This window comes from Monomorium pharaonis, chromosome 1 (genome assembly GCF_013373865.1).
Source record: "Monomorium pharaonis isolate MP-MQ-018 chromosome 1, ASM1337386v2, whole genome shotgun sequence".
Classification (NCBI taxonomy): Eukaryota; Metazoa; Arthropoda; class Insecta; order Hymenoptera; family Formicidae; genus Monomorium; species Monomorium pharaonis.
The window spans coordinates 13,573,973-13,591,270 of record NC_050467.1 but is presented as its reverse complement, the minus strand read 5'-3'; the positions used below and the strand labels follow the sequence as shown (position 1 = coordinate 13,591,270).

The window sequence follows — 17,298 nt, the reverse complement described above, 5'->3', positions numbered from 1 at the left end:
TTAGGAGACAGCGTAGGAGAGATAAAACAATTGCCTGTCAATACGCGGTAGGAGTACGCGCCTAAAACAAACCCGTGAAATTAGAAGGATACATAAACATCTTGTGTTAAAGTCTGATTCACGGAAGTCTGATTTACGAATTTTTCTGCTGTTTTGTAACTGGAAGTGAAAAATCCTACTCTAAATCTTCTTAAAAAAATTGATAGCGAGCAGAGATACGACCAACATTTCGACAAGGTATGGGAAAAAAGGTTTTTTTCATGTGTATTGATAATAAAATCATCTGTCTTCTTTGTGGGTATAAACCCAATATTGTTAAAAAATACGCCCTGTTTAGGCATTATTAGATATAAGATTAAGCATTCGCACGAGTACTCGAAGTATGTAGACGAGGAGAAGTTTAACTTAATTGAAGGATTTAAATTGATTTATTAAGAAGGTGTAGTTTGAATATCGAATGCTACACCTTCAGTACAAGCTCTTAAAGCCTCATATGCAATTTCAAGTTGAATCGCAAAAAATTTCAAGTCATTCTACAAGGAAAAATTTGTAAAGAAATGCCTCATCGCAGCAGTAGTCATTTAGAAATTCATCGACTCTTGAAGAAGCTGCTAGCATTCCCTTAAGTGAAAAATCATTAATATTATTAAAAGTGGTTAAAAATTTCTCAGTCATAAAAAACAATTCTTTTTCAGCAATTTCTTCAAGAACATAATGTAACGTACTTTGCAATAAGAAAAGAGATCTTTCTTTTCTTGCAAGAAAATTTTGCTGCAAAATATGAAGAAGTTAAATCTTTTTTAGAGAATGTAAACTTGCTTTGCAAGCTTGCTCTCATAACTGACATGACAAACCATTTAAATATTCTGAATTTAAAGCTGTAAAAGACCGATCAAATAATTTCTCAATTAGTTAGTCATGTCAATTTATTTCGCAGAAAGTTACAATTATTCAAAAGTCAATTAAAAACAATATTCTTCACTTTTTTCCGTCCTGCCAGATTCTCTTCGAAAAATATGGCACAGAATGTAATTTTAAAAAGTATATAAATATAATCGATTCTTTAATAAATCAATTTAATACCCGTTTCAATAAACGCTTCAAAACGCTAAGAAATGATTTATTTCTTTTTGAGAATCCTCTTACTGTGCAAATCGAAAAATAAAGCCTAGAATTTCAGGCAAAACTTGCGATTTGCGACATAATTTTTCTTTGAAAGCACGGTTAGAAAAGACAGTTGAGTTCTTCAAAATTTTAGATGCATCGTTGTCCACGTCTCTGAAACTTTCATCTTCGAATTTTTTCCATGTTAATAAAAAATATAAATACAGAAAAACGTTCGTCTTTCACAGAAAAGCGATACATCATTATCCTCGTTGATATGAACTAATTCTTCTAAATTATCTGTGGATATATTATTCATTGTAAAATCGTGCAAACGACCCAAAAGATCAAATAAAAATTAATACGTTTCGAGTACAATTCTTTTGCCAAGTCACATACTTTATTATCGTTTTTATTATCGTTTAGTTGAATAGGCATAAGGCATAAAGGAAACCACTTAAAAAAAAAACGCGTCAACAATAGTACCTCCTGGATGATGTGGAAAGCTATTGACAAAATTACAATTATTACATTATATTATATTATTGTCATTATATGTACATACAAATATGTTTATGTAAAAATAATATTAATAACTTTAATTGTGTGTAAAAATAAAATAATTATTCACAGCGCAAGAAAAATTTTAATCACGCGAATGGATCCAGGCATATCTATCGCAGGACGCTCCTGAGACACAAGGCCACGCGCGCGATCGGCGGCTTGGCCGTCGAGCCTAGAGCGGTAGTGGGGGCGTAGCAGGCGGTGTCTCAGGAATCGAGGCGAAATGTGCAACTAATTCCGAGCACTGACTTAAAATTACAATTTTTTTTACAATCGAAATTGTAATGACATTATATATGTATTTTGTATTTTGTATAATGTTACACATTATATATAACATTATGCATGCACGCATGAGAGAGAGAGAGGGGGAGGGAGACATTCGAACGTACGCTGCATAAGAGTCTGAGATATTAAAAATTTATTCTTTATAAACTTAGTTATATATTAAACACAATTCAGATGCACGCACAAAAGAAAAGGAGAGAGAGAGAGCTGGAAAATTATTCGGCTTAACAGCACCAAGCTTCCTATCTTAAAAAATGCATGTAAAGTCGATTGCCCGCATTCTTGAAATTTATTGTTGTTGCTTTTCCGCAATGCTGATTGGTTCTCCCGCTGCGCTTATTTTGTGTTGCAAGAGTAGCTGTCATTGCTGTTGAATTTTGACAGCTATCAAATTTGTATAGATATTATCTATACAATTATTGTCGTAATTTATTTTTAAAAAGTAAAAGTAAAAAATAAAAAGTCGGGTAGCGCGCATTTGTGGTGTCTGGTTTGTAGTAAAATAATAAGGCAGCGCCATGCTTCTTGATTTATATGAGCTTAATGAAAATTTAAATTATGAATGCCAGTCACAGAATAATAATAAAAAAGTAGTTTGTATGAACATCAATTTTTAAGTTGGCGCATTTTCTTTATATCTTAAAAACTTAATACTTTAATTTTGTAGTGTCAAATCTGAGTTGTTTTGTACAAAAATATATTCTTGCGCGCATATACTTGGGGCTTTTTGTATAGTAGTGTTACATATATGCAAAAAACAGAGTAAAGTGAAACAAATTATTCCGCAGTGTAGACTTTATGTCAGGCTCAGAGAAGTCGTAGTGGAGGGGGGGGGGGAGGAGTAAAGGAAGGAAGCATCACTAAGCGATATTAAAGGAAAAGATGATAATATGGCCAGTGTTGATAATATGGCTACCCATATTGTCTCCGTTATTAACTAACGAATTTTAATCATCATTTGTAGCATTATTTGTTTAATAGCCTGATGTTATATAGTAACGCTAATATGACAAAGCGCAACAGTCAACATTTGTTATAAGACATTCGAGAATTTCGAAAATTTAAAAAAATACATTTTAACGTTTAATTACACATACTTTCATATTCTTTTTAAACTTAAACGCATTGTTACCCAAATATATACGCTTGAATTTTATTGTTATGTAACTTTTTATTTGACTGTACATATCTCAAGTTACATAAAATTAATTAAAGGAGAGTTGCAATACGAAGATGTGTCACAGGAAGAGGGAGAGAGGGAAGAAGAGGGGAGAATCTTTTTGCTATTTTATTACGTAGAGGTAGCTAAGGTAAAAAAGGAACGAGCATGTTTTGACTCTGTTATAGGAAAAAGTTATGTATTAGGGAGCGAGAAAGAAACAGACGATTGCAGTTTTTATTTTATATTTCTCTCTTGATATTATATACTTTGTTAGATTGTATTTGCAGTTTTAAATATTAAGAAAATATTTTGCTTTATATTAATCTATATTCGCATTTGTAACAATGAAAATGTACGCACATACGTATATATATGCTACTTTTGGGGTCGTATTCATTTGACCGACAATCACTTGACCGACAGTTTACTTGACCGACAGTATCACTTAATCGACAATTACATGACCGACAAGTACACTTAACTGACACGGTTATTTGACCGACAGTTCATTTGACCGACACCGCTTGGCCGACAGTACACTTAACCGACATGATCATTTGACCGACAGTTTACTTAACCGACACTACTTGGCCGACACACTTGCCCTGAGTGAGTCCCAGATGCGCACAGTAATGAACGGACATGCGCACGGATCAAATGCACACAGACCAAACGGACACAGTAACCAACAGACTTATCACATGGGTTGCGACTTCTCAGGGCATCCCTACCGACGGGGTGGGTGCGGGAGGGGGGCGAGGCCCCCCATTGTACCCACACATGTGTGTGTGTGTGTGTGTGTATGTGTACGCGCGCGCGCGCGCGAAGCATTCTTTGCACCACATGGGTTTGCGACTGTGCGCATTTGGTCTGTGCGCATTTGTTACTGTGTCCGTTTGGTCTGTGTCCGTTTGTTACTGTGTCCGTTTCACTAAGCCTGCTGTGTCCGTTTGTTACTGTGCGGGATTACTCACTCAGGGTAAGTGTGTCGGCCAAGTAGTGTCGCTTATGTGAACTGTCGGTCAAATAATTGTGTCGGTTAAGTGTATTGTCAGCCAAACGGTGTCGGTCAAAAAATCGTGTCGGTTAAGTGTACTTGTCGGTCATGTAATTGTCGATTAAGTGATACTATCGGTCAAGTGTACTGTCGACCAAGTGGTGTCGGTCAAGTGAACTATCGATCAAGTGATTGTTGGTCAAGTGTACTAGACCCCCACTTTTGTTATATATATGCATTTATGTTTTTTATCGTGTAATACTTTGGATATTATGTAATTAAGATTTATCCGTTTTTATGTTATAATATAAAAATATACACAGGAGAGGCAGTTATTGAATGTGGCGCAATTAAAGAAATAATACAACTTCTAGCGCGGCGCCTATAGCACGAGATTATCATCTTGTTTCGCCAATAATTGAGAATGATGGAACCCATATATTATTATATATGGATGGATTTGGCTTTTAATGCGCTTTAATTTTTGTCCTTATAAAATTTTTAAAATGTTGAAAAAAGGTATGGGAGTGGGGTAAATTAAAAAGTTTGAAATTTTTGAAAAATGTAAATATATTATTTTAAAGAGTATAAAATAAAATACCATAAAACTTGTGTATAAAACATTTTTTCATAAACCTTATATTTTTAAAGATATTGGCCAAACACGAAAAAATGCGTTATTTTCGAGGGGTGGTTTCAATCTTTAAACATCGAGATACGCGACTAAAAAATATATGGGTCTAATATTTTTTTATGTTCTACAACATATCCAAAGCTCATTAAAATCGGTGAGGGACAGTTCTGTCCGTTTCCTTGTAAGGTAACGTACCTGTAGGTAAGATAACGTATCTTGTCTTATTTTACTCTACAGTGGAACCCCCACGTTAGACGATGATGCAATACAGTAACTAACCTTCCATTCGCACTCACTACACGTGGCTAACGTAAACGATGGATAGCAATGCAGTCGCGTGGTTAATTAAGACGTTTTGTTTTTGTAGCGTAGCGAGTTTATATTTTTAAAATAATTTAAAAGTATATTTATAAAAACTCTTTTTAAAAGTTTTATTATATTACAATTATTTAATTTATCTATAAATAGAACTTTTACGCATTTTACGTCAAGATTTGCTTACAAGGTATTATCGTCGGGGTTCTCTGAAGACCCACTCCATCAACGACGTGACAAGATAGAACTCCATCAAGCGAGTTAATATATTTTTTTTATTTTTCTTTATTAATGTAATTTATTATAATTAATGAATTTATGCTTCAACTACTTTATGTTATTAGAACTTGTGTTATTAAAAATTAAGACAAAATATATTCTTATATAAGCTTTATTTTAAATTTATAAAAATACAAATAAAATAAAAAATAATATAAAGTGAATTGATTAAACTTAAATAAAAGAATTATATTTGAAGTTAAATTTTAATTAATAATATTTATATTTCTTAAATATCTTTTTAGTTTTACAAATTAAATGTAATTTAGTTTTAAATTTAATTAAGATCTTTTAAGTTGATAAAATTACTCAAGACACCTGAATTTCACGGGTCGAAAACCAATGTTGCCAGAACTTCCGTGTTAATAATTGCCTTATTAGTGCAGAGTTCCACTGTTTTTACATCCGATTTCTGCGCTCCCCAAAAATTTTTGAATTTGAGTGTAAGGAATTTCTATCGAATAATTAAATCGAAAATTATGTTTAAAATTATATTTAAAATTAGATTTAAAATTATATTTAAAATAAAATTTTAAAATAATATATTATCCTGAAATATTATTCGTAGGCGCTACACCGGCGTTACCCCTTTCCTCTTCTCTCTCTATCGTTCCTTCCTCCTTTTTATCCTCCTCTTCAACTACGTTTTCTTCCTTTTTGCTTTTTCTTTTTCTTCTTGATCTTCGATACATTTATCGCGTCGATTTTTTTTACTGACAAATAATATAATATTATTTTTACCTGAATTGAGAGAAAACTCATTATAAAAACTTACTTGGAGAAAATAACGCCTCCGAGTCAAGCATGTTCGGAATCTCAAACTCTTCTCTCTACATTTTCTTTATTATTACTCTCATTGTCTTTCTCTTCCTCTTCTTTGTTTTCTCCTCCTGTTTCTTCATTTTCTTCCCCCTTTTTCTCTTTTTCTTTCTCTTCCTCCGCCGCTTCATCAACTTTATCTGCATCGTTTTTGTCATCTTTTCTTCCTGCTTCTTCTCCTCCTTTTCCTTTTTTTCTTTATTATCATCTTCCTTCATCTCTCGTTCCTCCCATTCTTTAGCTACCTTTTCCATTACTTGTTTCTTTCGATCTGCAATCATTTTTTTATAGGGTTCTCTTCTATCTCAATCGCGGCGTTTTCTCTTTTTTTTTTGTACTAAAAATAAAATATTATTCAACTGAATTAATTTGAATTAAGTAGAAAACTTATTTTTTAATGCTGAGTCAATCGAGCTCGGTATCTCCTCTGGCCCGTTTTGCGTGTCGTCATCTAAAATCATAATTGATTTATTATTATACACTATGTTAATATTAATTAACTTCCGAGATAAACTTGTATTTTAAAATTAATACTCACCAGAGGACAATTCCACAACGGGGATTTTGGGGGGCGGTGCTGCGTTAACAACAGGGTCTTCTTCAATTCGCCATCTCCCTAGAAATGAAAACTTTTAATATACGTAAAACTCTTAACTAAAATTTTAAGAAATGAATTTTATTTTCGACTTACGCGCAGGTACAGCCTCCACAGCCTCTATCGCACGCTTGGTTCAAACTTAAACGCCCGTACTGAGTGAGATACGAGTTTACTTACGCTACAGGTCTCCTACAAAAGTAGACGTAATTAAATATGAAGTACTAACTTTTTTCATGTCGCCTTTATTGGATATTTAATGTTTTTTCTTACCTATTACTCTTTTTCTGTTTTGATTTTCCTCTTCCTTGTTCCGACGAAGGAAGGAGTGGGGCGATGCACCCACTCGCGTCATTTTTATAATAACCAGGACCCGCGCGACGTGGTTCGACGATACGAGAAATTATATTCTTTATTTATGTGTTTTTGTCAAAATATGCAACAAGCACAGTAACGTGCTGGAACGTTCTTTTTCCGTAAAACGTTTGAGTAGAGAATAATCTCGTTTTTATTACGAGATAGATGTTTGAAGTAATCGCTTTACAATCTGCTTCTTCAGATTGTACGCAATTATAAAAAATTTTACAATTACTAATCGCGGATTCATTTTAACACTTTTACTTTCACTATGCGTATTCTCTTGCTAAATTCATAAGCACTTGTCTAGAAATAGCTCGACACTCACGAAAGTACAAACAAAGTACTATCACTTTCATGGGCCAGAACTTGACATTTATTTCCTCTCAGGTCAACGTAGAATTGTCGAGAAAAATCATAGTGTGTAAGATTTTTTATTTTTTTTTTGTTGGTTTTATTGGTTTCTATATATAAGTAAATTTCCCATTTTTCTTTAGGAGACAGAATTTTCTCGAAAAATTTGTTATTTTTCTCGTAAAAGAGAATTCTTACAAAAATTAGTTATTTCCATATAACATTTTATATTAAAATCATATCAATTTAGAACATTTAAAATTATTAAGCGATAGAGTACGCGCGTAACTTAATTCAAGAAATCGAGTTAAAACGAGTTCAAATAATATCATTCAAATTCAAGAAATCGAGTTATTATAAAATTAACAATAAAAGGAAATCAGGAAGAATTGAACGTAATGTACGCACTCAAATGAACGACTTAATTTTTCTTGATACTTATTTTAATATAATATATTTAAAGTTAATTTCGCTACGTTATAACGAAATTGTCTATATAATTTTGACAAAGCGTAGAGCATAAGTTTTGTTTAATTTTTGACACTTACAATGTATTTTGTATGAAAAGTCTATATATTAAAAGAAAATTAATTTTTATTTTATTTTAAACCTATTTTACTCCCCTTCTCTAATACGTAGTTATTGATTTTTATAAAACTCGAAACATGTTTCTTCCTGTTTGTACCTTAAGTATCGCTACATAATAGCAAAAAAGATTTCTCTTTCTTACAAAAGTACTTTTGTCCTGAAAGTCTATTATCCCGCTTACAAAAAGTTTGTACTTGTAAGTTCTTTCCACACCCTTACTGTGCAAGACGCTTGGATTTAAAATCTGACATCCATCATTTTGTGTTTGTCATCTCTGCCATTTTTCCCAGTTCCTTAGGGGACCCTTAGTCTCAAAATTCTTCCTCTTTATTTAAAATCTAGTAGTATGCACAAGATAGTCAATCAAGGCTCTAGGGAACCATAGAGTACCAATCAAAACGCTCTGTTAAAATTTAGCGACGCTCACGCGCTAGCCAGAACGCTCTATTTTCCTCCACCTCGTGATAGCACACCGTCTAGACACGCCCACCTGGCGCCAGACAGAGAAGTGGGGGTTTGTTTTGACGCCCCATGGCTGCTTATATACTACTACCGATGTTTACGTTATGCGAGTCTTCAGGAAACGAATGAGAGAGAAAGTGAATGGGTTATATAAAAGTTAGCTGATGTTTGTATCTTCGTTTCTTTCCTTTTTACATTTTTGTTTCAAACTGTGGCATTAACAACCCAAGTCATTAGGTTTATCAAAATGCGAATGAAACGCAGTCGTTGCTTACTACGAAACTATACTACTCCAAATATAACAGTTCGTTCACTTTTAGTAGGAAACGCTCACCTTCTTTTTTTTATTTTTGCAGAGCGCTCGTCTTTCCGCCCATTGACAATTATCGTCGGTACTTAATACATCAGCTGATACAGGATCACTTCTCAGATTTGCTGCACACGTTCTCGATCGGCCAAGGCTCAGCTAGACGTACCGTAGTATGTTTCAAGAATGATGTAAAAAGGTATAAATGACTAAGTGCTAAGAAATATTTTTTTTTACATGTGCGTCGAAAGTTATTACGCAATTCTTTTTTTCAACAATTGTTGGAAGAGCCTTTTTGCCATAGAACAGTTATTTTTACAAATAATTCGTTATTTTCTGTTTCTTGCCTTTGTTTCTTGCCTTCTGCTTATGTGTCCATTTTTTGCTCTCATAGCCAATAACCGATTTGTTGCACCGATATGCTGTTTTAGCTTCAATGTCCGCTAAGCTTTACATTTTTCTACTTAAATATTTGGTCGAATTGTCTAGGATCAAGGTGATTGATCATGAACAATTTTTTTCCGATAACAGTTTTATAGATAATAACATCTGTTGAGCTATAGCATTCTTAATACAAAAAATTAAAATGTATTTATATCAAGATTCAATGTACTTATATCAAGTATGTTCAATTTTATGTGGTATTTTATTGTTACAGTCAGAATTTTATTGTACAAATCGCTTAACTCCTTATGTCATAAATTTTTTTTACTGATAGGTTTTATGTAAAAATTGGCATATTAATTTTTTGGGTCACTGATTATTGAATCAGCTATCAGATTTTCGAAATTCAAAATAGCGGATCTAATAATAATAATAATAATAATATCGGGGGCGGTCTTCCTACAAAGCCCACTTTGGCACTCAGACCGGGTTCATTGTGCCTCCCCGTTATCAGCTGCCCTAGCGGGGCCCCGCTTCTTTCCAGAAGCGGAGTAGATCCCCTACCGGCAGCTGCCTCACCTGGCTTGGTTCCAGAAACCCTGACCCCAGCAGGCGTGTTCTTGGTTCGATCAATGCTGGGCAGTCCCCAAGAATGTGGAGGCTAGTTTCCTCCTCTTCACCACACAACCTGCAGTCGGGCGTATCGCTACGACCCTATTTATGCAGGTGGTAATTAAGGTCGCCATAGCTCGTGAGCAGTTGTCGCGAGCCTGGCGTCCCTCCTACCTAGAGATCTTATGCTCCTGGTCAGGTCCCTGCTGGGGTACTCCCCCAGCAGGTCCCTAGCCTGTCTGCATTTGCCCTCTATTTTATTCCTCCAGTATTCAAGATGCTGGTCCCGAAGCCAGCTCCTCCCTTTGCCCAGACAAAAGGAGATTCCAACAGTCTTGTTTCGGCCGCCTCTTTAGCAAGCAGGTCCGCCATTTCGTTGCCCTTGATCTCCGAGTGCCCAGGGATCCATACTAGGCCAACATCATTATTCCTCGCCAACTCATCCAGTGCGCACTTGCAATCCCAGACTAGTCGTGAGTTAATTCTTGGACCCTCAAGCGCCTTAAGCGCCGCCTGACTGTCCGAGCAAATCCGGATACGCCTTTCCACCCTATTAGACTCTAATAGGTTCTGGGCACATCTAATGATGGCTAACACCTCCGCTTGGAGAATCGTAGCGTGTTCGCCAAGTGGGATGACGATTTCTGCCCGGTCGCGCTGACAGTAAAGACCAGCTCCCGAGCCCGCACTCGTTCTGGAGCCATCCGTGAATCAGACGTCTTTATCCCGAGGGATCGGTCCCTTAGAGCCGTTCCACTCCCAGCGCCCGGGGAAGTTTATCCTGTACCTTCTTTCGAAGGTACGAATCACCATCCTCTTATCCTGTCCCATTGCAAAAATGGTGCCTGATAGGATTCCCTCAGGAAATTTCGTGTGGAAGGTTCCTGTCTTCCACCTTGATTCACACCTTAAGCGGTAGGCCGCCGTCGCCGCGGCCGCCAATACTACCCGATCGAGAGGCTCGATGCCAAGCAGCATCCCCATCGCCGCTACCGGCGTGGTCTAGCGGATCTAATATGGCGGACAGAAATTTTGAAGTATTTTAAATGTTTATGAAAATCTGTGCATAGGGATTTTCAGAGTCACTGATTATGAATTTACTATCAGATTTTTGAAATTAAAAATGGCGGATTCAATATGATGGATGGAAGTTTTAAAATATTTTTAATTCTCATGAAAATCTATGTAGAAATCTTCCGAGTCTGATTATAAAGGACCCCGCATCAATTGTACGGAAATTGGCTCTCGGCAGATTTGGATGAAATTTTAGGAAAAGGTCCAGTTTAACTTCCTGATGAAAAGTTTTCATGGGCCAAACTCCATTTAAAGCAGTATTTGGACCCTGGAAAGCCTCAAAGGGGAAATGACAGCAGATTCACGGTAACGAAGACTATTACCTAAGAATATTATTAATTATAATTTAGGATATTGCTGGATAGTGTTTATGGAAGTGCTCAATAATATGAATACCCAAGGTGACATTTTTTACACCTGAGCCTTGTTTGTCGATGGGGCCTTGCGTACATTGAGCGGGATCGGATCCAATTGTACGTTCTACTCATGGTTCCTATATTCACGGTCGCATATACACATTACATATGTAATACACATTATATAATACTCATTATATATATAATGCGTATATGCGATCGTGAATATGGGAACCATGAGTAGAACGTACAATTGGGTCCGACTCGCTCAATGTATGCAAGGCCCAATCGATAGACAAGGCCCAGGTGGAGAAAATGTCACCTTGGGTACTCGTATTATTGAGCACTCCCATAAACACTACCCAGCAATATCCTAAATTATAATTCATGATATTCTTAGGTAATAGTCTTCGTTACCGTGAATCTGCTATTATTTCTCCTTTAAGGCTTTTCAGGGTCCAAATACTGCTTTAAATGGAGTTCGGCCCATGAGAACTTTTTATCAGAAAATTGAACTGGACCTTTTCCTAAAATTTCATCTAAATCCGCCGAGAGCTAATTTCCGTACAATTGGTGCGGGATTCTTTGTTACCAAATTTTTGAAATTAAAAATGGCGGATTCAATATTATGGCAAATGTAAATTCTAAAATATATGTATATACATATATACTTTCAATTTTTATGAAAATTTGTGTATAAAAGTTTTCGGGGTCGCTGATTATAAATCCGCAATCAGATTTTTGAAAATAGTGAATTTAATAAGCCGGAATAATTTTTAAAATTCAGCCAATTTCCGTAAGACTGGTTATCTATTTTTTATTTAAAAAAAATGCCGATTACGATTCCGTTATCAGATTTTTAAAATAAGTCACCTGAGGATACTGTTTTATTTAATGGCAGAAGCCGATATTTGACAGTATAGTTTGGCGGAAACATCTCCAAGGCATATCAAACTTACTCTAATTATTGAAGTTTTATGTATTATTTTTGATTACAAATTTCTAATTAGCGACCCCAAAAACTTTTACATAACAAGGTTCTAAGATATTCTTTGAATTTAGAATCTTGCATTTGCTGTATTGGATCTGTTATTTCGCAATTTTTATTTTTTATTTAAAATTTATGATTCTTAACTCTTTCATTGTCAGTGGGAAGTATACTTTCCACTTGTTTTTCTTTTATTTTTATATTATAAAAATTGTTTTAAGATACTAATGATGATATTTGATTTTTTCGATACAGAAATACTTGTTAGTTTACACATTTTTCAAGTTTTTTTGCATTGAATTGTTCTTCAATGATTGTTCAATTTAAATGTGCGATTTTTTCAGAAAAAAATGATTTTTCTAAAATTATATTTGGGATTTGATCATTTTTGATCAAATGTGTAAAGGGTTTTTGAGATTGTCGATTATTAATTTGAGGTCAGAACTGTAAAATTTTAAATAGCGGATCCAACATAGTGGATGGAAATATTAAAAACTGAAAATTTTAAGTTTAGAAAAATATAGCAGTATTCTATACAAAATTTACAATATAAATGATCTGTTGTGATATTTTGGTTAGATGTATCGCTTTTGAGATAGAATCTGGATAATGCTAAGAGGGAGTGATATTTGTCAGACAGCCATATTGTATCTGCTACTTTAAATTTTGATAATATCTTTATCATTCAATCTTAGGTCTGTAATAAAACCTAAACAAAAATGGATTTACTGTAAAAATATCCGGATTTTCAATAATTTACTAGCTGATGGCGGCTTTATTAGGTCTATCATATTGAATTTGCAAAATCTGAATTTAGAGTCGGAATCAGCGATCCAAAAACGTAGGTGCAAAGTTTTAAGAAAATGTGCTGAAAAAAATCTAATTTGGCAATCAAAGGGTTAAAACCTCAAAATACGAATGTCTAAATACGGGTTTGTAATTAAAATTTTTTACAGACGAATTTATTTAAAGTGACAATTATATAATGTATATTTATTTTAGAAGATTATTTATTTTGTATATTTCTGACAGTAATTTTATCATTTAGAGGAACGTCTTAACACTCTAACGGTTTTAAATATGCTAGAGGAATGCGTGAAATACTTGATTACTTGAAAGAAAATATTTGGACAATATGTGATGCTCTTATGGCAAATAATTAAGGGGATGCTTTTCACTGTTAGTGAGAAGTCTACTTTTTACTTTTTTTAAATTTTATTTTTCATTATAAATTCTATAATTTTTAAGAATTAATCGGGATTTTGAGTTTTCCCGATAACTGAAAAGTTGTTCAACATACTCCAATAGGTTTTTATACTCAATTATTTATTTTTGATTATTTATAACAAATCAAAGTTGATAAAATGCTTTTTTAGAGAAAAATCGATTTCTCGAAGAGTATTGAATATAGAGGTCTGAAATTTTTACCAAATATTTTTCTGATGTACAAAAACATATTTTTTCAGTATTTTTTTGCAGATTATATTTTTTTATAAACATTTTGCAAAAACGGCCGAAATTTGATTTTTTGGTACTTTTTATATTTATTTTCCTAGTTTTTTATCTATATCTCTATCTTATATCTCTTAATTTTAGTCTTATTAAGAATTTTTGAAATTGTTGGATTTGCTAATGAGTATCTAAAAAAATACAATTCTAATGCCGATGAATTGAAATTAGAAGCGATGTAATCTTATGTAACAGCCATGTTAGCTGAACTATATTGAATATTGGACTCTTATATTTTTGATAATCCGCTTTTTTCAAGTACATGATTAGCGATGTGAAAAATTTAGAATTGATACAGTTACAGATTGGAAAAAATGTATAACATTTTGGCCATATTGATTCCGCCATTTTGGAATTAGTAGATCTGACTTCAGACACAGTATAAGTATACACAGTAGTGACAGTGAACGATTTTGATGTAACAAATTTCTAGTGCGCATTCGTCAGCTTGTATTACCGAGAAGATGGTTGCGCCCTGTGACTGTATCTAACCTATGATATAGTAAAGAGTATAAGTAATAAGTTATAATTATTGTTATTGTGTAAAAGTGATATAAAATTTTAAAGAGATGACAAATAAATTTGATCAATTTATTAATTATTACCATTATATAATTATATAATTATTTTCATAACCAAATTAAAAATAGCGCGCCTGTACTACTCTCAAAATGGCGACAGGTCATGTGACTAGGCAACACGACATCAAAGGTGCCGACTCACTGTCGCTACTGTGTATACTTATACTGTGCTTCAGATTCGTAATCAACGACCCGAAAATTTTCTATACCAATAATAATCGGAATTTCTATCAATTCTGTACATTATGGTCTCTATATTTGATCTGCTATTTTGAATTTTGCAAATCTGACTTCAGATTCGTAATCAACAAATCGAAAAACGTAGAACTATCAAATATTGTAATTATTTTTTTAGGAGAAATTAATTTAAGAGTGAAAAGTTAAGGAAAAGATGTCCAATTTGGAATCGTCAACTGTAGAATTATTAATGCGCATTATTAACAAGATTTCGTATGTATTTTTTTTATGGATTTAGAAATCTTTTTTTAGAATTAAAATATACATGTTAATATCAATCTGTATACTAGATTTTACACCAAAAACAAAAAATCTATTTATACACATTATTTATATTATTTTTAATTATTTATAATAAATAATTATTTGTAATAAAAACTTTTTAGTACGTATTTACGTATTAATATTAATTGTAGATTGGACTATATACCAAGAATAAAAATATTTTTTATTTATTTTCGATTTATATATAATTATACATTTTTTTTGTTTTTGATATAAATTCCAGTATTAATCAGTCTATAGACTGATATTAATACGTATATTTTAATTCTGGAAAATAATTTTCAAATCTGTAAAAGAAATCCGTACGAAATCTTGTTGCGAAAATTTTGTAATTGACAGTGAATTCCGGAACAGCTCTGATTGAAAAATTTGTTGCTGACAATCGGATATTTCGATAACATGTTTTCTAGAACATTTTAGTATCGAATATTAAGAGCAACGAATTTTTTAAGTGTAGGTATCCGATGGTGCATGATGGTGCAGTGCCGAGTACAAATATTTTTAAAATAACATTATATTTTAAAAGTTTTTGTGCTAGCTTGAAGCAACAAATTAGCACAAATTTTAGTATACTTTGTATAAAAATAATAAAAATTTAAAATTACAAATGTTAATAAGAAAGTGAACTAGAAATATTTTATCATAATACTCAGATGTCGTAATTTTTGTAATATTGTTTTATATAGTGTGATAATCGACTTTGATGAAACTTATTCTATCGATAGATTATCATGTCAAGCGTTACTGAGTTAAAGAATAATCTGAACTACAATCGTTTGCGAGAAAATCATAATTAAAAAACATCTAAAGAAGAAAATATTTTAATGAGAAACGTGTAGCACAGCGGCAGCGTGCTAGACTTGTAATTTTGACATTGCGGGTTCAAGTTTCGATGAGCAATTTTTTTTTTGAATAAAAAAAATTTTATTGACTTACGATTTTTTAACATAAAATTAATAAAATTAATACATTTTAATTATTTACTTTATAAAAGTGCATTTTTTAAATTTGCTTGTTGAATTTGTTATAGAATGAATGCAAATTAGTAAATGTAATAGTGTTTTTACAGTAATGACAGCAATAAAATATACACAGCACAAATAAATTTGAAACGTTTTTGTGAAGCAGTTAAAACTAGCGTCCCTTTATAATGTATGTTATATCTTTGAAGCAGGTAGAAAAAGAGATGGTCGGTAGGTAGGCTAATAGAGAGAGAAGTTTATAAATGTAAACGAAGTATGTTTTGCGACAGATATTTAAAAACGACCATGCAACAGCAAAAAGGCTTTTATACGATGCTCGAGATGCCATGTGAATTACTGTTTGGTTTGTTTTACGATAAATATCATCTTGCAACTTGTACTTTTCCGTCTAGTTCTATATATACTACTAAAAAAAAAAAAAAAATAGGGAACACTTTTTGTATACCGAAAATTTAGGCTATTTTAAAACCGCTGGAACTCGACGAAAAATTATTGTAGAATCAAAACCCAAAAAGCGTTTTAAAGCTTGAAACTTCTTCTTTCAAACACTTTTTGGCGATTTCAGTTATCTTTCTTTTCACCAACGTGGCACAATGATGAAGCTTGACTCATTAAAATGAAAAATTTTAATGCGAATTTGCTGCACTGCATCTCGCGTGAAAAAATTCATAGAGAATTTCTGTTACTTGCATTTTATAGCGGGATCTTTTTCCTTTATTTTGAGTGGTTGTTTATTGCTGTAAGATTTTTTTTGACCAAGTTATTGAGATTTTAAGAAAAAATGGTCATTTTGATTTTCATCGCTTGTTACTCGTGAACAGATCAACGTACAGCGCTCAGCAGAAAAGCGTTGGAAAGCTGAAAATTTGCACTTTTGAATGCTGTTATTAATTTTTTCACAGATTTACTTTTTCTAACAACAAATCGCGTTCAAAGATTACGTAGAAAATCGCATATTTTACGGTTTTCATCTAGTTTAATGTACTGTGAAAAAAGATTCAATCACATTGCTAAAACAAAGTTTTATAGTACGATTACTCCGCTAGTAATAAACACTAACATTTATGGAATAAAACATTTTTATCCCACGTGTTTATCATTCTTGGAATTGCTGGAATTGCTTATGACGTTCTTTTCAGCATTTTTTTATACTCTTTTGACCAAGTTACAAAGTTACATTTTACTTACATTTTTTTTTTTAATAACGCTTATCGCCAGCATTAGCGTTATCCAATGTACACCACGTGGAGGATGTCGGTCGGATTGTGCATATTGTGCGCGCGCGCGTGTGTGTGTGTGTGTGTGTATGTATAACTTATGTGTTTTACAGCAAAGGTAAGGACTCCGCGGTTCGTCACGCGCACGCTTGCGACTGTTCTTTGCGACTTTTTAAATGTTGTTTTATGTCGTTTTAAATGCGTTTAAATGTCTACGTGGCATTTTGAAAATTTCGTATACAAGCTC

The 17,298-nt window shown here is 33.2% G+C and overlaps 1 protein-coding gene across 6 annotated transcripts in view; it reads left to right on the top strand.

Annotated features, from left to right (window-relative positions):
• LOC105836904 overlaps positions 1–17,298 on the top strand; it is a 117,520-nt gene that overhangs the window by 22,213 nt on the left and 78,009 nt on the right. For 4 of the 6 annotated variants that reach the window (XM_036293267.1, XM_036293264.1, XM_036293269.1 and 1 more), the window contains one exon: positions 8,875–9,024. The exons of the other annotated variants lie outside the window; for them this stretch is intronic. In XM_036293267.1, coding sequence (XP_036149160.1) covers positions 8,875–9,024 — 150 coding nt within the window. The remainder of the gene's footprint in view (positions 1–8,874; positions 9,025–17,298) is intronic. 6 annotated transcript variants of the gene reach the window in all.